This window comes from Sceloporus undulatus, chromosome 4, assembly GCF_019175285.1.
Source record: "Sceloporus undulatus isolate JIND9_A2432 ecotype Alabama chromosome 4, SceUnd_v1.1, whole genome shotgun sequence".
Lineage (NCBI taxonomy): Eukaryota > Metazoa > Chordata > Lepidosauria > Squamata > Phrynosomatidae > Sceloporus > Sceloporus undulatus.
In genome coordinates this window covers 149,910,978-149,935,828 of record NC_056525.1, presented here as the reverse complement: position 1 = coordinate 149,935,828, position 24,851 = coordinate 149,910,978, and the positions used below count along the sequence as shown (strand labels likewise).

At 40.3% G+C, this 24,851-nt stretch overlaps 1 protein-coding gene across 2 annotated transcripts in view; it reads right to left on the bottom strand.

The window, feature by feature from the left end:
• NR5A2 (nuclear receptor subfamily 5 group A member 2) overlaps positions 1-24,851 on the bottom strand; it is a 145,851-nt gene that overhangs the window by 35,073 nt on the left and 85,927 nt on the right. For both annotated transcript variants that reach the window (XM_042466242.1, XM_042466243.1), the window contains exon 5: positions 9,831-9,950. In XM_042466242.1, the coding sequence (XP_042322176.1) occupies positions 9,831-9,950 (120 nt within the window). The remainder of the gene's footprint in view (positions 1-9,830; positions 9,951-24,851) is intronic.

Here is a 24,851-nt window from a genome sequence, read left to right as displayed (position 1 = left end):
CCCTGGAGTCGGATTTGCAATTAAAAACAAGGCAGAATGGATTTTTTTTTTTATTGTGTAAATATGATGAGTTGAATTTTCAGCTTTAACTAGAGAATACTGAACACCAAGGAAACCTTTTTCACGAGTGAGCAAAATTATGAGTCAGTGGAAAGACGACCCCCAAAGGTGTCAATCAGTTTATATAAACTCAACTGTGCATGAAAAGGCCCCAGTTAATGTATCTTCAAGTGGGGCTGCTGGGGTGGGGAAACTGTTGTTATTAAAATGAATATTATAATCTTTTCATAGTCTGTGAGCTAGTTGACTTTGAAAGGGGAAAAATGGGGAGCTAATATACAGCTCAAAATGAATGATTTAAAATCCTGGGAGAAAATGTGGACCGAAATAGATGGGCCACATTCAGGGCATAGCATTTAGATGATGCACGCCTCGAATGCAGAGGGAAACCATGCCGGACCTATGTTATTGCTGAAGAACCAGGCCAAAAAGGTGTGTTAAACACTCCTCCTTTTTGGTGATCTGGTTTAGGACCATGGTGGCACACTGGACTGAGGCTGGGCATGTGCAGTTGCTGTGGCTCGAGTGCAAATGGTGTTTTTCAGCCTGTCTGTTTCAGGCTTGAATTTTAATGACATATTCAACCTATAGAAAGATAGTATCGGACATTAATTGAGAGTGTCCTTAATAAGTAACATCTGTGATGATGTGATGGTCATTACCATTGTTGTTGCCCTCCTCCTCATAATCATGATCAAGACCATTCAAGCATGGCCTACAGAAGATACCAGGTGCCATCTGTAGCATCTTTAGGAAGGTGTGGGATAAAAATAGTTCCACCCAAACTTCTAGGAGGTCCAAGGCCCCTGGCCCTGCCATTTATCATTTTAAAGCCAATCTTTAGACCCCCAAATACCCTCAAACCACCCCAAAACAAAGGGACACATATGTGATGCTATGTAAGCTGTACCTGAAGCTTGGCACACTGGACCCAGACAGCAGAGCTTCTCAGCCCACCCCCACCCCCCAGTGTTGAAAGTGATGTAATAGATTTATTGCTGTGAAGGATACCATGCATTAATTCCCCCAGTCTTGTTTTTATTTTCTGTCATATACGTATGCAAGTTTTCCTGTGCTTCCTTCAAATGAAACCAATTCTGGTTGTCCAATGAGAGGACTATCATATGTGAATGAACATCTCCACAGCTCTCTCATATGACCCTTAATTTCTGACAATCCATTATTTTTCTCTGGGCTTTATCACACGTGGGGGGTTTGCAGCTTAGATCCGCAGTCACTCCTGTTCTAGCAACGCAAAACGTGATGTTTTTTCACACCAGATCTGGAGTCACTCCTGTCTAGCAATGCGAATTCACATTAAAACATGATGTTTTACCACACCTGGTTCCCTTTCCATTGCCCTTCCGAATCGAGGGGGAAGAGAAGTCAGTTTGATTCCAGACAAGTCACGTGATGCAGATTCAAGCAAAGCATGGTGAGTGCACATTGTATTACCACACTGGAACATACTTTGAGGGTTCAACAATTCGAATTGGCACCCTTGCACATGCTCAATGGGGCTCTGGACGCTGTCCTCCTTCCCTGCTCCCTCCTTAGCTGTCATCCTTCATCAGGATGCAGGAGCAGTCAGGAGATGATGGGATAGGTCACAGGGGGTCACTGGGGCCAAGATCAGACTGAAGGAGCAGCCAGGGGATGATGGAATGGGTGGCAGAGAGGACAAGATGGCATGAAGGAGGCGGAGGGAGATGAAGGAGCAGGACGCAGCGGGCCAAGGGCGGCGACATCGAAGTGATCTTCCACACCAGACCAATTCGAAGTGAAATCGAAGTGAGCTTGAAAGTGAATTCTGTGAATTCCCTTTTTTCCAATTTCACCAAAATGAAGGGTCACTTTGGAATCACTGTGGAAGTGCCACGGAAGGAGCGCCCATAGAAAGGAATCTTGTCTGATAACACATTCATGTTATAACGTGAATTCGCATCGTTGGACCCACAGTCACCCCGGATCTCAGCTGCAAAATCTCCCAAACGCTCTGTGTGATAAACACCTCTGGCTCTAAAAGCCATTGATCCATGTAGCAGAAATGATCGAAACAGTGGCATGGACCACCTAAACTACCATTGCAGCCATTGAGTATGAACTACTTTTGCATGTTGAACTCAGTTTGTAGCAACTGTAGTTAACTGAGGATGAAAAGGGAAAGTGGGAGGAAAAAAAAAACTAGGACATTTTAAAAGAGACTGAAAAAGTAGGATGGCAAAGGATTAACTGGGTCTGTCCCTGCTAAATCAGGAGAGTTGGAGGGTAATGCAATCACTCAGGTTCTCTGGGAGGAATTTATTACAGCCTATGAAAACTAGGCTGTCTGTAACCTAGAGGACCTTCTCAGCAACCGCTCCCAGATTGTGGAATGGCCTGCCGGAGGAGATTCGTCATATTACCAGCTTAAGCAGCTTTAAAAACACTGCCCATAGTCTACATAACCACCCTGTGCTGCAATTGAAGGCTCTGGATCTTATATAAATGGCAAAATCAAGGTTTGCTTTTTAGAATTTATATATTTTCTGAATATTTTCAAGCTGTGGGTGCTTGAATCTGTGGATAAAGAATCTGTGGATATGGAGGGCCAACTGTACTTACAAAAGTGATGATGGAAGTTAATATGTTAACTGCAAAGGTTTATCTGAGGGAACGGAGGAAAAAAAGCTAACATTTTGCTAGAACACGAGTCTCCTTTTATTAGAAGTTAGGAGAAATGTAAGTGGATATTGAATGGCATTTGCTTTCAGTTCTGTGAATGATTAAAGTTAATGACCCATGTTTTTAATTAGAACGGAGTCTTCACATATATTTATCTCTCTTTTTAACTGTGTCTGAGTCTTTTTGTTTTATGTTGTTGTTGTTGTTGTTGTTGTTGTTTTTTGAATGATAGTACTAGGACAAGGTGCCTCAGTGCTTGATCTGGTCTCAGCACTGGTGCAATTTCACACATCATGGTGTTGCACACCAACAGTGCTTGATCACAGGTCCCAAGATGAGAGTACAGTACAAGGGAATTAACACAGGATCTTTAGGGATCTTTCTCCTTTCTAGCAACCATGTCTGTTATAACAATTGCACTGTCAGTAAAACTAATTTAGGTCTCTACCAATTCGGATTGTACATTATTAACTATGAACATTTTACGATGATTATGTAATGACTGCAATTTACATATTATCTACAAAGATAATTCTTTAAATATCTTTTTTTCACAGAATATTTTGGGTATGAGGTGTGCAAAGCACTTTAGCAGTTAAGAGTGAAAACAGGTTCAAAGAGAACAGGCTTAGTAAAATCTATTTTCATTAAATTAATCAAAATTGTGATGACTTATACAATACATGACAGCTGTCATTTTAACATGACACACCAATAATAGAAGATAATGAATTAAGTTGCAAGCAGACCTTTCCCTCAGGATGATGTTATAGAGGTTGCTAATTAGTTCTAATATGCAGACAGAAAAAAAAGGATAAGTCTTCAAATTGCTATAAAAACAATGTACACAGTTATGTGTACATACACAGTTATTGATGCATTATGAAATGTTGGTGAGGAAATTTATTTGCAGTTTCCTAGTCTTGTTACTTCTTCGCTAGTGAACACCATAGGTAGGAATTATGTGGCCCTCCCAATATTGTTGAATTACAGTTTCCAACATCCCCAGCAATAACTATACTTACATTCTACAGTCTACACTATCCATACAGTCATAGAGGGTAATATGAAATAACATACACATGGAAGCAGGCATATCTGTGTGCATGCATTCCTATCTGAATGCAAACACTATTCCTGATCCTTCCCCAACCTCCAGTGATGTGTGTGTGCACTTTCAAATCACCTGGTGATTTGCAGCAACCCCATGAATTTCATAGCTAGGCCAAAATATTTTGCTGCCTGAGGCAAAGCAGCAAATGTCACCCTCCACACCCCCATCTCTATGTCAGGTTCCATTGAACCCAAAGCCCACAAGCACTCCTCCTGGTCCCTGACAGTGAAAAAAAGAATACAACCTTACAAAATGAAATAACTAACCTAGTAAGGCATTCCATTTCCCCCTTTTTATCTCACTTCCAAACCTGCTCCCTGAGGTAGTTCCCTTACTCCAGTGATAGCCCTCCTAGTTACTTCAACATTTTTTCCTCGTCCACCCAGACAGAGCAAAGGGGTTATGAGAACTGATCTGGAGAATACTAGCAATGCATAGTCCTATACTGTGGCATTTGTATACCCTCAGTAGATCTCATGACTATGCAGTACTGCATTCTGGATTCAGCAGCAGTTATGGTCAAGTTATAATAATATAATGAGGGATAGCTTTCTTCCTTCTGCAGCATAACTATTACAGTTTTTACTTTACGGGATATATGTCTAGCCTCACTTCTTACAAGTAATCCAAAATAACAATTTTAATTTAACATATGCTAAAGAACAAAACTATTTTAGTTCTACAAAGATTACTTTTTTTTAGTTTTTTGTGGGTTTTTCGGGCTATATGGCCATGTTATAGCAGAGTTTCTTTCTGACATTTCACCAGCATCTGTGGCTGGGATCTTTCTCTGAAGATGCCAGCCACAGATGCTGGCGAAACGTCAGAAAGAAACTTTCTCTGAAGATGCCAGCCACAGATGCCAGCGAAATGTCAGAAAGAAACTCTTCTAAGAACATGGCCACATAGCCCGAAAAACCCACAAAAAACTATGGATGCCGGCCATGAAAGCCATCAATTTTACATTACTTTTTTTGTACAGTACTGTGTAATGACTATTGATTACTCAAATATTAATAATGACTTGCTTTGTTAAAGTAAGTTTCCAAGCTTGGATTTAATGATATTTGAAGATGGCATAAAAGAATACCATTCTTAATCTTTTTTAAAAGTAATGAAAAAGCAATAACAAGTAACATGTAACATAAGTTAATTCTCAAAAATTGTAAAGAGCAATGACAATGAATTTCAGCCCCCTCTCCCATTACAAGTAACTTTTCAAGCTCTGACCACAAAAGTGCAACATTTAAGAGAGGTAGTGAGGCACTTATGAGTTTGCCTGCCTCATGTACCAAAATAGCTTGGCTTTGGCTAGAGGGTCTATAGTGTAAAAACAATGTAGTTTGACACCACTTAACTGCTATGGCTCCATACTACAGAATCCTGAATTTGTAGTTTTGTGAGGCACTAGCATACTTTGGCAGACAAGGCACACTTTGGCACACTTTAGCAGACCCCATAAAACTACAAATTCCAGGATTCCATAGGCTTGTGTTCAGAAAACAATTGTAGAAGCATGTGGGACAGGGCACTATTTGCTATTCTGCATTTTGCAGCTTTGCACTGTGCAAATTTGAGCTACAATCTATACCTAAGTAATGCCTGTGGCATTACCAAAACACACTGCAGAAATTATCCAGTTTGAGACTGCTTCAACTGCCCTGGCTCAATGCTAGAAATTTCTGGGAACTGTAGTTTTATGAGATATTTAGCCTTCTCTGTCAAAGAGCTCTGGTGCCACAATAAACTACAGTTCCCAGGATTCTCTAGCATTGAGCCAGGGCAATCCTTCAACTGGATTATTTCTGCAGTGTGTTTTGGACCTAAATCAGTCCTTGAAGAAACTAGGACCAGGATTTAGGTGTGAGGCTTGAGAGGGCATCTGTCATGGTTATCCCTTCAGCTCTCAATTCAACAGCTGAAACAAGTGGCTTAAGCAGTTCATCTTCACTTGTAAAGCCATCAGAAATGTTCTACATGGACTGCATTGCATTTGGTTTAATTGGGGTATTTCATAGTGCTATAATACAATAGTGTGAAAGTGCCCTTAATTAGTGGTATTTAATTCTCACAAAGTGAATTAGAGGGTATACAAATGTCCTAGGTTCAGAAGAGTTTTTGTGACTGCAGAATCAAGAGTATAGTTGGCAGTACTCAAACATCCAGAGTCATAAAATACATGCTCATGAGGTACATTTCTATTTTTAGCTGTTGTCAGCCTTCTTTGTTTGGAAAAAAACAACAACCAACCAACAGTTTCTGTATCTTAAAATACTGGCTGAAATCCTCTATGGTCTTTATAACAAAATCTATAAAATATGGCGGCCCAAGGCAGCCCAAATGCACATGGACTGACTGCATGGCGCAGCTTCAAGCTGCACCTCTGGGTAAGTTTTTTTGTTGCCTCCCCACCATGCATATATACCTTCACACACACACACACACACACACACACACACACACACCCCATCGGTGACTGCCTGTTGCCCAGATGCCATTCCATTGGATGGCTGTTCCTTTGATTGATCACACAATCACACCTGCGACCCTCCATGATAAAGGAGCATCGTTGTGCCCAATAAAATACTGGCAAAGCACAATCATAGAGATTCCCCTCTAAGTGCCCCCTTCACTTTACACCCCTCTGTTGGACTGTCTGGTTTGTGTATATTGTACTTAAATCCATTGGAAGTGTCACACTTTCACTTTTTTGCATTGCCAACCCAAATGCTTGGGTAAGCTGGCTCCATCCTTTTTAAATGCGCACCCGCACCTGTGTGTTTATATGCATTTTTAGGGTTAGAGTTAGGCTAGATTGCTCCTTTAGAACCACTCTTGTGTTGGGGCAGTTATATGTAAAGTTGGAGGTATGTATTTTCTGTGTGAAATTGGAATGTCCTGGGTTCTTTTTGCTCCACTTTTTAGCCCCGGAGCATGGCTTCAATCCAGTTTCCCACCCACTTTGGAGATGTACATTATCTTAACATCTTGTCTTCAAAGCAGGTGGAAACTGCTTAATTTGTCTCATCTGTTTCACCCCTCAAAGAATTGGTCTGGTTACTTGGGAGACACATGAAAGTAAATAGGTCCTTTAAAAATATTCATTTGTACCTCACTATTTCAGACCCAACTTGATGTAGTGGTTTGAGTGTTAGATTAGGATACAGGGAGACCAGGGTTCAAATCCCCGCTGAGCCATGGAAACCCACTGGGTGACCTTGATCAAGTTATATGCTGACCACTGAGGAAGGTAAAGGCAAACCCCTCTGAACATATTCTAACAAGAAAACCCCATGGTAGGTTTGCATTAGAGTTGCCATAAGTCACAAATGATTTGAAGGCACACAACAACAACAACAACAACAACAACAACAACAACAAGAACCTATGGGCATGGGGAACCTGGGAACTAAAACCTTGCTAGTAGCAAACCACATTTAAAGTAACTTCCAAGCTCTAAGGTCAAGGTAACAGAAAATAGCAATCATGATAAGTGTACTAATTGAAGCCTGGAAGAAATTTAAGTTTCTTTTAAGTGTAGAAATTGAAATAGGTGAAAACGAAAAACTGGCATACAGGAGGGGGACCCTGAGGCAAAACTGTGCCTTTGTCAAAGAGGAATTTGTTCCCTGTTCTTCTATGATGCTGAGATGAAAAATGCACTTTATTTCCTTTTTAAATTGTAATGATTATTGCCGATGAATAATCATCACCAATAATAATAAGAAAAAATAAAGAAAGAGAAAGGAAAACAGTGAGTAATGGGAAACCTAGTTTGAAGGAAGTGCTGAAGGATTAGATCATAATTCTTTCTGTAAGAGCTGCTATCTAGATTTTCTTATCTCTTCTGTCCCTCATCCTTCTTTCCTTTTTTATTTACTAAACTGTATTTTCTAAGAAGATTATATATGATGACCAAATGAATATGAAATCTGTGGGCATTCAAGGTTACAGTGACAAATGGAAATATACATGCAGTTAGGTTCTGAGATGGCTTGACAAGGCAGGGTCAGAAATGGAGCCACTCCAAGTCAGACAGGATTTCAGTTTAATTTGAGACTATCACTACCTAGCAAAAATAAAATAATTTCTTTTTCAGAGACCTCTCATGATGTGTAAACGTGCTTCAACTGCTTACTGTTTAAACATGATGAAATGCTCCACTATCTCTTTACAACCCATGCTCAGTTATGCAAAGACTATACAGAGTTCATGGAGTTCAGAAATCACCTGGCACAGAGCTACATGGAACAGCTTTTTTCAGTTTTTGAAAAATATGTCTCAGGTCCTAGGTGCACAATATGCTATAGAGCTAAAAGAAACCATGCTTCAAAACTGCTTAACTTTGATCAGAGTATTCTTGTGGATTCATGTGCATTAACCTGCCTCGCCACCTCACATGAACATCTTTCTTCCTAGTGAACAGGACATTTGACTGTCTATACAAAGGAGTAACCAACATGGTTTAAATTAGGGCTAAGGCTGTATATGGAAGTTTGGGATAGCAACTGAATCATGCGGACTGCAGTTAAAACAAGCAACTATTTCCTCAATATGTCTATGAATGAAAGCAGTTTAACTTTCAGCTACTTAAATGCCAGTGGACCATCATTTGGTTTCACTTTGAATCAGAAATAAAACGCACAAAATGCCTTCTGCCTTCCCATGACACTGTACATTCTTTTCCGTTAGAGCTGAAATACATTTTCAAAGGGCACGGTTTTGATTTAATTTGCCTTGTCACTCTCGTTTACTTTGCCTCACTCTAGGAAATTATAAATGAAACACAGCCACCGAGCAGCAGGGAGTCCTCTTGGATCAACCTGTCAAAATGAGAGTCAGCTGCCCAGTGTGTCTAGTCACACTCATTGTCCAGGGACTTCTTCAATGTAAGTGTGAGAATGAGCAAGAAATGCTTTTTATGGGAGCTTGTGTGAGAATGTAGGGATAGTGCCTCAAGTTTTTAAGAAAAAGTTTAACTTTTAAAGTTATTTCTGTTTCCCTAATTTGGATGGGCTTTTGCAGGTGGAGGAGATCATTTTATTATCTTGAGGGGAAGAGCAAGACAGAATGGCCACAACCACATTCATAGCTTGGGAGTACTCCTGGACTTGTCTCTTCAGATGTCAGCACAGATAGATGCGACGGTCAGGAGTCCTGGTTATCAGCTTTGGCTGATACACCAGCTACAACCCTTCCTGGAGCCTGGGTACCTAAAAACTGTGGTACACATGCTGGTAACCTCACAACTTGTCTTCTGTAATGTGCTCTACTTGGGGCTACTCTTGTGTCTAGTTTGGAAACTTCAATTAGTTCAAAATATGGCAGCCAGGTTGGTCGCTGGAAAATCTAGAGGCGACCACATAACACCAGTTTTAAAACCTCTGCACTGGCTGCCTATTAGTTTCTGGGCACAGCACAAGGTGTTGGTAACAACCTTTAAAGCCCTTCATGGCTTGGGTTCAACATACTTGTGGCAATGCCTCCTTCCATATAATCCACCCCGCACACTCAGGTCCTGCTGGCCCATTTCCTAGTATCTGGCAAATGTCCAAGGGTAGACCTACTACTGCTGTCTTTCCCTAACCTTCTTCTTGCATTCCCAACAAACCAAAGTGCTCACATAGACATGAACCTTATTGATCATCCCAGATAAAGTAGATCTGTTTAATGGTAAGGCAAATGTAGGTAAACCTCATTGATTCAGTAGGTCTACCCTAGTTGGGATTATTGAAAGAATTCTGGTAACTGATCTACTATGCCAGGTCCCTTCGTAAAGAAAGGAATACACATTAGTTGGAGTTTTATTGGTAACAGATATGTGTGTAACTTAAGCAACACTAATCCCAGAGGTACTAGCTGCGGTACCTTAGCCAATAGTGAGGAATGCTGAGAACTGTAGTCTAACGATGTCTGGACAACTGCATGATTCCCATTCCTCACCTAAAGATCAGATTAAGAACAAAATCAGTATTTTTATCTGCATACTCACTTGTTGCCCAGTGACTAGAAGGATGGATCCTTCTTTTCCATGTACCACTTGCCGATAAATATGATCTAGAATTAATAGTTCACTCCAGCAGTTCTGAAGGAGCTTCATTTGGTCATCAACCTATAGACAAAAAAATAAAATGAAAATTACAGCATAATCATCATCTGAATTCTCTAAAAAAGGAAAATTCTTATGCACCCTTTAAACATTACAGGGGGACACTGATAGTTCTTTTCTCTAGGTTCTTCTTGTGCCACTGCCATTCTTGCCAACTCAGCTAAAAGAAAATTTATTTAGAACTTTGAAAGTTTAAATTTTGGGTTACAGTTCTCAGAATTTAATACTCTTGTTGGCTGGGGGATTCTAGGAGCCACAGCCCAAAATGTAACCTTTCAAAGCTCTGAATGTGCTTGTAGGTGTTTAAATACTAGAGGAGTACCATGGGTTGAATCAATGGAAAAGTGGTTACCATAGGACTAATGTCATATTTAAGGATACTATTTTCAATTGTTTGTCTTTGATATATGCTGATGAATGAATGGTTTGGCCTTTGAAGAGTGTTTGGAGACTTCAGCTGGTTCAAAGAGCTGCAACCAGTCTGTTAACTGCAGCAGGTTACAGAGACCACACAACACCCCTGTTAAAACAACTCCATCGGCTGCTAGTTTGTTTTCGGGTACAATTCTAAGTGCTGGTTATGACCTATAAAGTCCTATATGGCTTAGGTCTGTGCTATTTGGCAGACCGTATCTCCCCAGGCTCTGAGATCCTCTGGAGAGGCCCTTCTCTCCTTCCCACCACTAAAACAAGTATGGTTGGTGGGGATGTGAGAGAGGGAGGGCCTTCTTGGTGGCTTCCCCTAGGCTCTGGAACTCCCTTCCCAGGGAGGCCAGAATGGCTCCTTCCTTGTTGGCCTTCCGCCGGCAGTCTAAGACCTACCTGTTCAGATAGGCTTTTAAAACAGAATGTTTGTAAAGGACCGGCTTGGGATGTTATTTCATTTTAAAATGTGTTATACAGTTTTATCTTTTAAAATTTATTTTATTCTTTTAATATCTATCTATTTTAACATTGTAATAATTTAATGCACTTCTTTTCTATGTTTTAATTATATTGTTCTTTTAATATTGTGAAGCCGCTCTGAGTCCCATCAGGGGAAAGAGCAGAATACAAATAATAATAATAATAATAATAATAATAATAATAGTAATAATAAATATAGCATGCTGCTGCTTCTGCTGCTGCAGCAGCAATATGGAGTACTTCTGTTCACCAGTGAACCTGATTCCTTTGTAACTGAACATGCTCAATCTTCACAAATCTATTATGTGCTACATTAAGATATCTTTATTCTAGAGTTCAATATTTCAGCCGAATTCAGATTTTCCCATTTTTTGATACCTTAGTAATGTGGATGGTGTTATTTTAGCAACATAAGCAATGACTCTGATGTTGAATATTGGAAAATGGTTTCTTGTCTTTGAAAAAATGAATGCTCTGTCTGTCCCCCAAAATAATCTGGGGCCACTCACCCAGCAACAGCAACAATAAAACCCCAAAGCACCATAATTCCATTGCAAAAATGAGACAGCATAAAACTAGTGAGATAATAAGTCATATTCTACAATATGGCAGCAAACAATTGAATAACACTGTACAAAAGCAGCATAAAACAATATCAGTAAAAAAAAACTACATTAATACATACAAACTTTCATTTTGTATGTCAGAAGGCTTGACTAAAAAGAAAAAATGAAGACAAGATAAATTGCTCCCCCCCCCTCGCAAAAAAAAATAATCTCTATACAAAATGTAAGCACAATAAGCACTGGTTTAGCAAAACTGATGGAAACAACAGAAAATTTTATATATATATGTCAATCTGTAGCATGCTTTGATTTTGGATAAACTCTTTGCCTATTTCAATAAAGCCATTTCTAGTTCTGTTTTGTAAACTGCTTAATCTCTCATTTCAAACAGCAAAGTGCAAAATGGAAAGGTAAAATTGGTATCATTTGGAATTAAAGTTCTATGAATTAAAAGTAGGCAATTGAAAAAGACCCCAGTTCATACATGAAAATTCTTTATCTGACCACAGTAAATACAATTATTGTTGGATATCCCAACAAAGTGAACAAATGAAAGAAAGAAAAACAACAATGCAAAATTATCATTTACATAAGGCAGTCTTTTCCAAACTAGTGCATTCCATCCTAGTGTTCAACTATTAACTCCATAATTTTCCAGTGGTCATAGTGGGAGAGGATGATGGAATTTACAGGCCGACACATCTGGAGGTCATTCATTAAGGAATACAGTAGCCAACATTTCCCCATAATTTACGAAAGTAATGATGGAAATCAAGTTAGTGTGAAGCAAGTACAAAATGAAATACTTTTCAGAGGAACAGTGCAACCCGGATAATTTTTCAAGAATGGAGAATGAAGCACTGCTTCTTGCACATCTATAATAGTCAATAACAAATATATTGGTGGTTCAGTGGACCCTTGGTATCCACTGGGGTTTGGTTCCAGGACCCCCTGTAGATACCAAAATCCATAGATGCTCAAGTCCCATTAAATACAACAGCATAATAAAGTGGTGTCCATTATATAAAATGGCAAAATCAAGATTTGCTTATTGGAATTTATATATTTTAAAAAATATTTTCAATCTGTGGATGCTTGAATCCATGGATAAAAATCCATGGATAAGAAGGGCCAACTGTATCTTAAAGATGCTCACATTCCTTCTGGAATATTTGTGGACAGCAGAGGGATGTTGTAATAGCCTCAAACATAATTTTCCTGATGTCAGTGAAATTATAAAAAGATTAAGACTTGAGCTCATTCTGACATTTGGGTACTTTTGTAGGAGAGCACCTAATTTGCATGCAGAAATCCCAGGTATATTACACAGACCTTCAAGATGGGCTAGGAAAGATTCTTGCCTAACCCTCCAGAGAGCCAGTTAATGAATTAATGGTCACCCTTACCATGCTCAGATTTCAATTGAGTTTTGGGAAAGATTGACAGTGAAGTTCAAAAACCAGCTCTCTTTTTCAAGATCAGATTATAAAACCCCAAACCAAAAACACCTGTATATTTATGAACATTTGTTGTCATAACATATTCAGAAATATAGGTGATCTGGAATAATAGCTACGTGGATCTAAAATACAGGCACCTTGTTTAATTGATTCCCATAAAATGAACAGAATTGCCGTGGATGGTTTACCTACAAAATGTCACCAAAAGTGGATACTCTGAGCAGCTTGAAGCAGCATCTCCCATGATACTTCATTTCTGCTTAGATCAGACAACAAGCTCTGATTCTTTTCTGTTTTTCTTTTTAAGCTCTCCGTGACTTTGCCCTGGCTATATTTATCTCTTGTGCTAACAAAGCTACCTGTTATCAGAGGAGAAAAAAAGACTGCAGTCCAATCCAGCTGAAAAAGTATGGGCCCCAGATCCTCAGCACCATTTCCACAAATGTTATCATCTTAGTTTTACTTTCACTTATATTGTGTTGGTTTCTTGGCATTATCATTTTACTAGAAGATTGTACAATAGATAAAAAATGATTGTACATTTACAACAGGTAGTAGGAAGGTTAGAATTTGAAATAAGAAGAGTTGCTCTATCTATGTTCCCAAAGAATGTATGGGAACAAAATTAGAGGAGCGTGTGTGTGTGTGTGTGTGTTTTAAATAGTTCTTTTTCAAGATCTGGTAATCAGTATCACCAAGGCAATTACTGGAAATCATTGGGCTAGAAACGTATTACACAAAGCACATGAGGAGGAGATCTAATGTTTCCTTCTACTCGTAACCCTGCCTACCACATAAAATTCCACTTTCCCAATGTTTGTAGGTACCCTTCCAAGATGCACAAAGAACTGTGGAATGAAGAAGACGTAGAAATACTGCACCACAGTTTTGTGGATCACTGTTATTAATGTTTTCGGTGTCTTTTACCTTTTAACCGTTGTCCTGTGCTGCCATTCCAAAAAATATCACTGCAAATCAGATAAAGCAATAATAAACCCAACAACATAAAAATATCACATTCAGACACAATAGTGCTATAACACACTACACTGTTATAGTGCTATTATTCCATTTTAACTGTCAGGACAACTTCACATGGAATCCTGGGATCTGCAGATTGTACAGGGGCATTTGAACATTCATCCAGAGATTTTTTGGGCTTCACTAAACTACAAATCCAAGAATTCCATAGCATGGACCAAGGCATTTGAGGTGGAATAGTAGCATTAGAGCAGTGTAATGTGATAGGGTCCCTAAAGCCACCTTGGTGCTGTTCCTATTCATTTATTAATTCATCTCCCAGTAGTGAGTAATTAAAAGGAATAAATAAATAACACTATTTTTATTTATTTATTTAGAACATTCACACCCAGTCCTTCTGCCAAAAGGGTTCCCAGAGTATATTACAAATTGTTAATTTTATAGTTAGTTCTCTGTCCTCAGGCTTATGATCTAAAAAGACAGGGAATACAAGGGAAAGGTGGTGGCAGTGTGGGGGAGGGAGGAATTAAATCTAGCCTATGCTGGCTGTTTTTCTCAGAGCAGAAGCAGCTGGAATGGAGGGAAGGACCTCTCATCAGCTGCTGAGAGCAAGGCAAAATGGCTGTGTGCTTGGCTGCCCTTCTCTCCCTTTCAGGCCACACAATGGCAGTTGGAATAGGGCTAGAGGGCCTCTCACCAGCTGGTGGTACTAAGCCTGCTAAGTATATATTTATGCAGCTAAATAAAGGTAAAGGTTTTCCCTTGACAAGATTGTGTAGTTGTGACCAACTGTAGGGCCTTTTGGGCTCATCTCCATTACTAAGCTGAAGAGCCAGCATTGTCAAAGATAAACTATGTGATCATTATTATTATTAACCTTTATTTATAAAGCGCTGTAAATTTACACAGCGCTGTACATACACTCTTTTTAATTAGATGGTTCCCTGCCCTCAGGCTTACAATCTAAAAAGATACGACACAAAAGGAGAAGGGAGTGGTGGTGGGGAAGGGGCCAGCATGACTGCACAGAATGCTATTACCTTCCCACCAAAGTGATACCTATTTATCTACTTGCATTTACATGCTTTCGAACTGCTAGGTTGGCAGAAACTGGGAATAGTGATGGGAGCTCACTATGTTCCACAGCACCTGGGCCTTGAACTGCCAACCTATTGATCTTGCAATCATCAGAGTCAGCATCTTAATCACTGAACCACCCTGTAAATATAGCTAACATAATTTGTGAAATATTGGACTAAATACAGTGTGCCCCGCATTATACGCGGCTTTGAGCATACGGGGCGCAAGGGGCAGCACATTCCATTCACACGGGCACAAGCCCCATTCATTTGAATGGGTCTTGGGCATCGTGTTTTTTTCTATTACGCACATGCACGTGTATGTGTGTGTCCCGGAACGGATCCCCTGCGTAAGAGAAGGGTGGACTGTCGGAGGCTACAGGGGATCACTAATCAATAGCCAGAATAGGTCCTTCAGTAGTAGGAGCTACTCAGAAATGTTGCTAATTTATGTTACTTTGAGTATGGGGCTACTGAGAAAGACCGTTCCTTGTAACATACTCACAGCACAAACGGATTTTTAAAAATGGCAGCCTAAGCGCTTGAACTTCTCAGCATCTCCTGGAAATGGTAACTTCCTGGTGGGAACAATCACATGACTGATGGTCTATTCTGCCCCACTCCACCCAACGCAAGTTCCTCCCTTTACCAATAATGCAAATATGGCAACTGCAAATCTGCTCATCCAAATTTTCCTCTCATCAGAAAAAACTGGGATCCTTTTTTTATGCTGGCTAAACCCTTAGGCTCTTCAAAACTCTCCACCAGCAGTGAATAGGATAAAATATTGTGGGACTGGATCACCTCCAGTCTATATCCCCTGAAAGTGACTCAAAATAAACAAGCCAAGAAGTTAAAAAACTTAAGTTACAAACTTTAAAAAGGTAATTTCTGACTTATGGTGACCCTAAGGCAAACTTGTCATTTTTTTTCTTTGCATGTTTTTTCCAGAGGATGTTTGCCATTGCCATCTGCTGAGGCTGAGAGAGTGTGACTTGCCCCAGGTTACCCAGTGGGTTTATATGGCTGAACAGTGATTCAAACCCTGTTCTTCAGAGTATAGTCCAATGCTCAGACAACTACAGCATGTTGGCTCAGATAAAGTTTACTAATGGCTTTTATGTTTACATATGCATGGAGTGCTTACATCCTAACTAGTTAATGGAAATATTAGGGGGGTGTTTAAAAAGGGCTCCTCTCTTTAACACACCATCTTGCAGATTAGAGGACAAACAGGAAGAAGCCAAAAGGTAAGAAGCAGCCTTGGAGCTCAGAGTAAACTGAACTCTTTTTTTTTTTTTGAGACAGAGAAAGGTAGTCATTATATGACCAATGACCCTAAGAGCTTTCCAAGGTCACATGGCCTAGTTTCTTAGATACGCAAAGGTATTTATGACCATGCATTTCAATGGATAGGAGACCAAATGGAGAGACTTTGGATGAGAAAGTGGAAGGGTTTCCACATGTAGGCAAGTTGGTCCTATCTAAACCCCAATTGCACTAACAGCAAGGGTGTGTTCCATGAGGAGGGACTTCTGGCAAGGGATGGGTTGGATCTCATGCCAGTTGGCAAAAACATTTTTGCCAATAGTCTCAAAAATATGATCAGGAGGGCTTTAAACTGAGTTATATGGAGGAAGGAGACAGTATTCTGGAAAGCAAAAGAGCTGGAGAAAATAGTCAAACTGTCACAGAGGGAACAAGACGAACAGTGCAAGGACCCAAAAGTGGAAGGTAAAAAAACTTGCACAGGCAGCAGGTAAAGGGGACACATGGTCTAAGATGTTGCTACACTAATGCACAGAGCATGGGGAATAAGCAAGATGAACTTTAACTCCTAGCACAACAAAGCAAATATGATATAATTGGCCTCACTGAAACCTGGTGAGATGAGTGTCATGATTGGAATGTAGGAATAGAGGGGTATAACCTTTTCAAGAGAAATAGGGCAAACAGGACATTTACAGCAGTGAAGAGATCCAGGACATCAGTCCTGGAAGCCAGGTGGAGAGCATCTGGATAAAAATTAAAGGGGAGGGAAACAACAGGGATGTTATGGTGGGAGTCTACTACAAACCCCCAAGTCAGATGGAGGAACTGGATGATGCCTTTCTAGAACAGATGACTACACACTCAAAGGAGAGATGTAGTAGTAATGGATGACTTCAACTATCTTGATATTTGCTGGAAGTCAAACTCAGCCAAATCCTCAAGGTCTAGCAAATTCCTCACTTGCCTTGGAGACAATTTCATTGTCCAAAAGGTGGAAAAGGGAACAAGGGGATCAGCTATTTTGGATCTGATCCTAACCAAGAGGAATGACCTAGTTAATGGAGTGCAAGTGGTGGGATCCTTAGGTGGGAGTGATTATGGAGAAACAGGGAAATCACCAAGGAGGAATTCAAACAAATAGCAAGCATGTGTAGGGGTAAAATCAGAAAAGCTAAAGCGCAGGATGTACTCAGGCTTGCTAGAGAGGTTAAGAACAACAAAGAGGTTTTTTTTGGATATGTCCACAGTAAAAGGAAGAAGAAGGAAATGGTAGGGCCACTGCATGGAGAAGATGGCAAAATGCTAACAGGGGACAGAGAAAAGGCAGTCTTCTCAGAAAAGACAAAGGGTGCTCAACCTAAGGATAATGGAGCAGAGGACAGAATAGGGGAATTTCAGCACAGAATAAGTAAAGAGATAGTAAGGAATATCTGGTTAGTCTAAATGAATATAAATCTCCAGGACCAGGCGAACTACATCCAAGGGAATTAAAAGAACTGGCAAATGTAATATTGGAGCCATTGGCAATAATCTTTGAACAGGAGAAGAGGAGAAGTTCCAGCAGACTGGAGGAGGGCAAACGTCCCCATCTTCAAAAAGGGGAAAAAAGAGGAGCCCAACAATAATCATCCAGTTAGTCTGACATCAATACCAGGAAAGATTCTAGAACAGATCATTAAACAGAGAGTCTGTGAACATTTAGAAGGCAATTCCATAATCACAAAAAGACAACACAGGTTTCAGAGAAACAAGTCATGCCAGACAAATCTAATCTTTTTCTTTGATAAAATTACTAGCTTGGTAGATGAAGGGAATGCTGTGGATATAGTATATCTTGATTTCAGTAAGGCTTTGACAGCGTCCCCCATGACATTCTTGCAAACAAGCTAGTGAAATGTGGGCTAGACACATGGATTTGCAATGGGTTGACTGGGCGAACCCAAAGGGTGCTCAACAATGGCTCAATCTTCAGATTGCCTTTAATAGATTAGAAAGCTGGGCCAAAGCTAACAAAATGAATTTCAACATGGAGAAATGTAAGGTACTGCACTTAGGGTGGAAAAATAAAATGCAGAGATATAGGATGGGAGACACCTGGCTGAACAAGACTACGTGTGAAAAGGATCTGGGAGTCCAAGTAGACCACAAATTTCATGTGAGTCAACAGTGCGATGCAGCAGCTAACAAGGCCAATGTGATTTTAGGCTGCATCAATAAAAGTATAGTGTCTAGATCAAGGGAAGTAATAGTGTCACTGTATTCTGCTTTGGTCAGGCCCCACCTGGAATATTGTGTCCAGTTCTGGGCCCCACTATTTAACAAGGCCATTGCGAAACTGGAGCGTGTCCAAAGGAGGGTAACCAAAATGGTGAAGGGTCTGGAAACCATGCGCTATGAGGAATGCCTTAGGGAGCTGGGGATGTTTAGCCTGGAGAAGAGAAGGTTAAGAGGTGATATGATAGCCCTGTTTAAATACTTGAAGGGATGTCATATTGAGGAGGGAGCTTGCTTGTTTTCTGCTGCTCCAGAGACTAGGACCAGGAACAATGAATGCAAACTCCAGGAAAAGAGATTCCTCCTCAACATTAGGAGGAACTTCCTGACAATAAGGGCTGTTCGACAGTGGAACAAACTCCCTTGGCGTGTAGTGGAGTCTCCTTCCTTAGACGTCTTTAAACAGAGGCTGGATGGCCATCTGTTGGGGATGCTTTGATTGAGAGTTCCTGCATGGCAGGGGGTTGGACTGGATGGGTCTTGTGGTCTCTTCAAACTCTATGATTCTATGAATGCTGAATTTTTCCAATGAAAAATTAAAACAAGATTAAACCAGATTAAAACATTAATATTTTTCAAACAGTAAAATATGTTTAAAACACCTGGATGCCAAATTGTTTCTAGAAAACATCTGTCTCAACCACAGGCAGCAATTCTGGAAACCCCTAATTTACCTTGCATTGGGGGATTTTTAAGGAAAAGGTTCTGAAAGTCATCAGCATACTACCAAGGCTTGCCTCCTCTTCCCTAGTCAGTATCACCTCATTAGGAAGCCAATGCTGTGCAAACAGTGTGAAACAGCCAAGTCAGAATAAACAATTGCTGCTCTGCTCCTGCTGTTTTACACAAGATTCATAAATGTAGCAAAACCAAAGCGCAATGCAACATCTTTAGCTCAGCTGTTTAACTTGGGGCTAGCATGGAGGTTCAATGTGGTACATTGTGAAGTTCCTGCATGTGATGAAGAGGTGGGATGCCTCTGACAGACACTCCTTAGGGAGTGGCTCCCATGCAGATATTAAGGCTGAAGCAATTGCCTTCTATTGAAGCTAAAACATTCACAGCTCCATCAGCTATGGCTATAGTTGTTGCTGGTGGCTTCTTTCCATCTCTATCGGGTGCTGTACCCACTTTGTGGGTTAGTCTGACTAAAAGAGCTATCCAAGTGCTGAACCCTTTCACCAAATGAGGCTGAACGAATTTTATGTGGACTAAACTCAGAGTATATCGACTATCTCAGTGACATGGAAGCCATCGGCCACAACTGCACTAATATCCTATATATCAGCAAAGAAGAAACAAACACTTGGAAGAAGGAAAAATGCTTTCAGTAAACATCTTTTTCAATGGATTCCTTTGGAAACAAATCAACAAAACCCACTTTACATTAGAAGATTTTCTTTTAAGGTGCTGTGAGATATCAATTTGCCTTGAAAGCTTATTCCTCCCATACAGGTCTCTAAAATAAGTACCATAAAAGCTTGGGGATAGTTCACATAAAACAGCCTTCCTCATCTATGTTGGACTACAACTCCCATGATTCCCATTGGATGGAATTTTGGAGATTGTTGTCCAACATGCCAGGTTGAGGAGGGATGATTTAAGCTAAGGATTTCCATAACAGCTAATGCCATAATAAATGCAGATTCTTAGTGCTTAACACACTGCAAGACTCCATTTTTTCTGTTTATGCTGCAAAAGACTATCTTGGCTATTCATTTGGAAACAGGTTTCTCCAGAGGATGTCCATACACTTGGGCTTGGCCTCCATCTTTCTACACACCTACTACTCGATATTCCTAGCCCAGTGGTTGAGAGTTGAATGCATCAACTGACACCACTGAACATTTGAGATTCTATATATGGGATTAAATCTGTGATGGCCCATTCATGCCACCACCTGATGTCCCAGTCATCAAGTGTACCTGTGTATGAGCTCTAACCTCTGATGTCTGACAGCTCAACATGTGAATTTACCTCATTGAAGTAGGTGAACTAATTTCATTAAACTGGAGAAATGACTATGAGCTATGTCACAGCCCCTTCATATGTGCAGGTCAAAATACCTTGCCATAAGGAATATATATGACTAAATTTGTCAGCAAACATAGGATGAAAGTTCCAGGGTAGTAGTAGCTCACAGAGCAAGAAGAGGCAAGGGCCACATCATCCTGCAATGGACCCAGTCCAAGAGTCAACCATGGTCTCAGATAAATTTAGGCTAAGGTTTTGACTTTGCCAGTGACCATGCCATTGTGGACTCCCTTTTGCATTATAGGGAAAGATACAGTCATTATTTATCTTCCTCTAATTCCCTCAGCCTGCCTTGTGCTGATTATTCTTTTTGAATATATCTCTGCTCTTTAATGCAAATGTATTCCTGAAAGGGTGGAAGGAAGTATACTGCAGCCAAGATGGGCCTTTCCACAAGCCAAGCAAGCTTTGGGCAGCAGTTTCTTGACAACAGCACATTTGCTACAGCAGCAGGTGAGTGGTTAGTTCTCTTTCAAGTGCTGCCTTGCAAAAGAGGGAGGGGAGAGGCAGAGGCAGCTGGTTTGGCAGAAGATGTAAAAGACAGTGCTACCCAAAGCTGTAGTCCATGTACTGGTGCTGGTCCACAAACCATTGGCTGCTTGTCCAGAGAATTTCTGGGAAAGAAAAAAAAAACACTAATCACCTGTGGACTCAATTATAACACCAGTGTCTGATACAATTTAAAAAAAAAAACCCATGTCCGCACATCAGATAGCCTATAGAGAACTGGTATAAGTGATGCTGGAGGGACTACAGTATTTTTAGCTAGACTATGGATGTGGTCCCTGGATAAATGGAGCTTGGACATATTTTTTTTTAAAAAAATCTATACCTCCCAGCCACCACTGCCCTGGTAATGCTGGTTTGTGGATTCTAGAAGTTAAGGTCAAAAAAGAGAAATGAATGAATAAATGGACAGATCATCAGGTCTGAGGGTTTACTATAGTGCCAATTCACATACTGTTTGACAGCCTACAGTCAAGGAATAGAGGCTTTGTATCTGCTACTTGAAGGGAGATATATGTTTCTTGTGGATCCTCTGTATAAGGGTAGAAGGCAAGTAATCTATAGCACAAAATTTCATGACACTATGATGCCCCGTCCTGTTGCTGAAGTCCCTACCAATTATTTTTCATACCATTTGCACCTACTCATCCCATTCAGCGTGCTGTTCCATGGCATATTCAAGTCAGTCTTCCATTTCTGAGATTCACAGGGTGTTAGAATCACAGAGCTGGAAGAGACCCTGGCCATACACAATGAAAGCATTCCTAACAGATGGCCATCCAGCCTCTATTTAAAAACCTTCAAAGAAGGAGACTCCACTGGTCTCTCTGAGGAAGTGTGTTCCATTGTTGAACAGCTCTTACCATCAGGAAATTCTTCTTAATGTTTAGGTAGGATCTTTTTTTCCTGTAGCTTGAATTCATTGCTTCACGTTTTAGTCTCTGGAGCACCAGAAAATAAGCTTTCTCCATTCTCAATGTGGCATCCCTTCAAATATTTAAATATGGCTATCATGTCACCCCTTAACCTTCTCTTCACCAGGCTAAACATAACCAGCTCCCTAAGCTGCTCCTCATAGTTTATAGACCTATTGCCATTTTGGTCACTCTCCTTTGGACACTTTCCAAGCTTGATGTCAACATCTTTCTTGAATTATGACGTCATGAACTGGATACAGTTGAGGTCTGACCAAAGCAGAACAGAGTGATACTGTTACTTCCCTTGATCTAGACACTATATTCCTATTGACAGAGCCTAAAAATGCTCTGGCTTTCTTAGCTGCTACATCACATTGCTGACTCATGTTCAGCCTGTGGTCCACTAAGATTCCTAGATCCTTTTAGCATGGACTGCCATCAAGTCAGATGCCCCCCCCCCCCCCATCCTATATCTGTGCATTTCATTTTTACTGCCTAAGTGTAATATCCTACATTGTTCCATGTTGAAATTCATTTTGTTAAGTTTTGGCCCAGCTTCCTAACCGATTAAGGTCATTTTGTATTCTGCGTCTGTTCTCTGGGTTATTAGTTACCGCTCCTAAATTGGTGTAATCTGCAAATTAGATAAGCATGCCCTCTATTCCTTCATCCAACTCATTGATAAAGGTGTTGAATAGCACTGGGTCCAGGACAGAACCCCGTGGCATTCTGCTAGTCACTTTTCTCCAGCATGAAGAGGAGCCATTGCTGAATACTTTTGGGGTTTGGCCCTGCAACAAATTACAAATACACCTAACATTAGCACTGTCTAGATCACATTTTACAAGCTTTTTTTTTTTTTTTTGCATAAGGGGCCTTGTCAAAGGCCTTACTGAAATCATCCATAGTATTCATGCAATCATTCCACCATTATTTCCCTCCAAATATCAGATATTTTCTGTCAAAGTCTTAAAATAACATTGTGTACATTTCTCCAATTCCATTCAGTTTCACTATTTGGAATGGGTAAGAAATATGATCAAATAGCATTTTGATAAAATTTTGCTCCATTCCTCCTCCTGAAACCAATCCCAAGCAGTTTGCTGCTGGAAATTTGTGAGCTCACAATGTAATTCTCACAAGAGAGAATGACACCACACATGCTTTAAAAATTTGTGCATTTTAAAAATACAAACAAATACATTTAAGTCAATGGGAGAATGCATACAAAATGCAAAAATGTACATAACTCTGCCCATGCACATGTGTGTAAAATTCAAAATCTATGGCTCTGAGTTGGAATAAGCTCTGAGGTAGAAATTGGATGAAGCTTGAGGAATCTCAAAGTGTATCCACACTACATAACTGCAGCAATCTGAAGCCTGCTGTGACTCCATGCTATAGATCCTGGGATCATCTGTCATTTGATGAGATACTTAGAATTCTTTGGTTTTGTTTAGGGGAGTACTCTATAGAGAAAGGGTAAGGACTGTGACTCTCTTAATGTTCTTTAGCTGCTACTCCCAGCATTCCTTGTCACTGGTTTTGCTGCTCAGGGCTGCAGGGAACTGAAGTTTAACAACCTTTTAAAAGACTCAAAATCCTCACCTCTGCTCTCAAATAGGGAAATAAAAGTAACTCACCAAACTACAGATTGCAGGATTCTGTAAAATAGAATCAGCAGTTAAAAGGGGATGAACTCGTATAACTACGTAGTGCAGATACACTTTAGCAGATTCATCCTTTCCTATCTGTCAATCACTCTTGGTGTTTGGGAGAGGTTTTTGAACCTTTTCTTTAAAAAAAAACACCCCTACCCAATCCCACCTTCTACTAAATGCCATATAGGGTCACCTGCTACCACTGCAATCACATGAAGAACATACATATACAAACTAAAGTGTGTTGCACAGGTGATGAGGAATGGCCTGGGGGGAATTATGCCATTGCTCCCATAAATAAAACTTCTTCCCCTCCCCATACATTTTGTCTTCAGTCTGCAAATTTCTGACATCAAAGCAAGTGAGGCACTGAAAATTGCTTGTATCTAGAACACTGTATTATATTGCCTTGGTAACTTTGCCTGACTTTTTTCTTTAGGCTGTTGTTGCTGTTGTTGTTGTGTGCCTTCAAGTCATTTATGGCAATCCTAAGGCAAACTTGTCATGGAGTCTTGGCAAGATTTGTTCAGAGGGGGTTTGTATTTGCCTTCCTTCGAGGCTGAGAGAGTATGAATTGCCGAAGGTCATCCAGTGGGTTTCCATGGCCCAGTGGGAATTCGAAACATGGTCTCCACAGTTATAGTCCAAGGCTCAAACCATGTTGGCTCTTATTTGGATGCTTGAATTATATTTCTAAATGTTCAAAAGAAGTTTTAAATTATTGCAGTGCTTGAAATTTGGGGGCTGAAGGAAAATTTATTTGGGGTACCATGGCCTCATATTGCCCCCTCAGTAGTTACACCCTCCGAGGTGATAGCCTATTGTTTTTCGTAGACACATGTCTCATTGTTTGTTGTGCATTTAAGAGTTCCTTGTTTTCAAATCTGAACCAAATCCAAATGCTTCAACCCAGCTAGAGCAGACCCATGACATCACTGGAATGTGTAAGGATTGCCCTACCAAATTTCCATTGATTTAATGCAAAGCTGGGAAAAGTGTAGGCCTCCAGATCTGAATTGCAGACCCTAGTATACCTCACCATTGGCTACGCTGGCTAGGGAAATGCTGAGAGTTGCAGTCCAAAACATCTGGAAGGCTGTATGATTCCAGTTCCTGACTGAGCGAGTCAACATTCCTTGGAAGTGACAATTCTTTATTTTAGTAGAACCAGTTTCTGATTATGTGTGCTTTGCAATGCAACCAAACGGTATGCTTATAATATCATCATGATGAAAAGTTAATGGAGC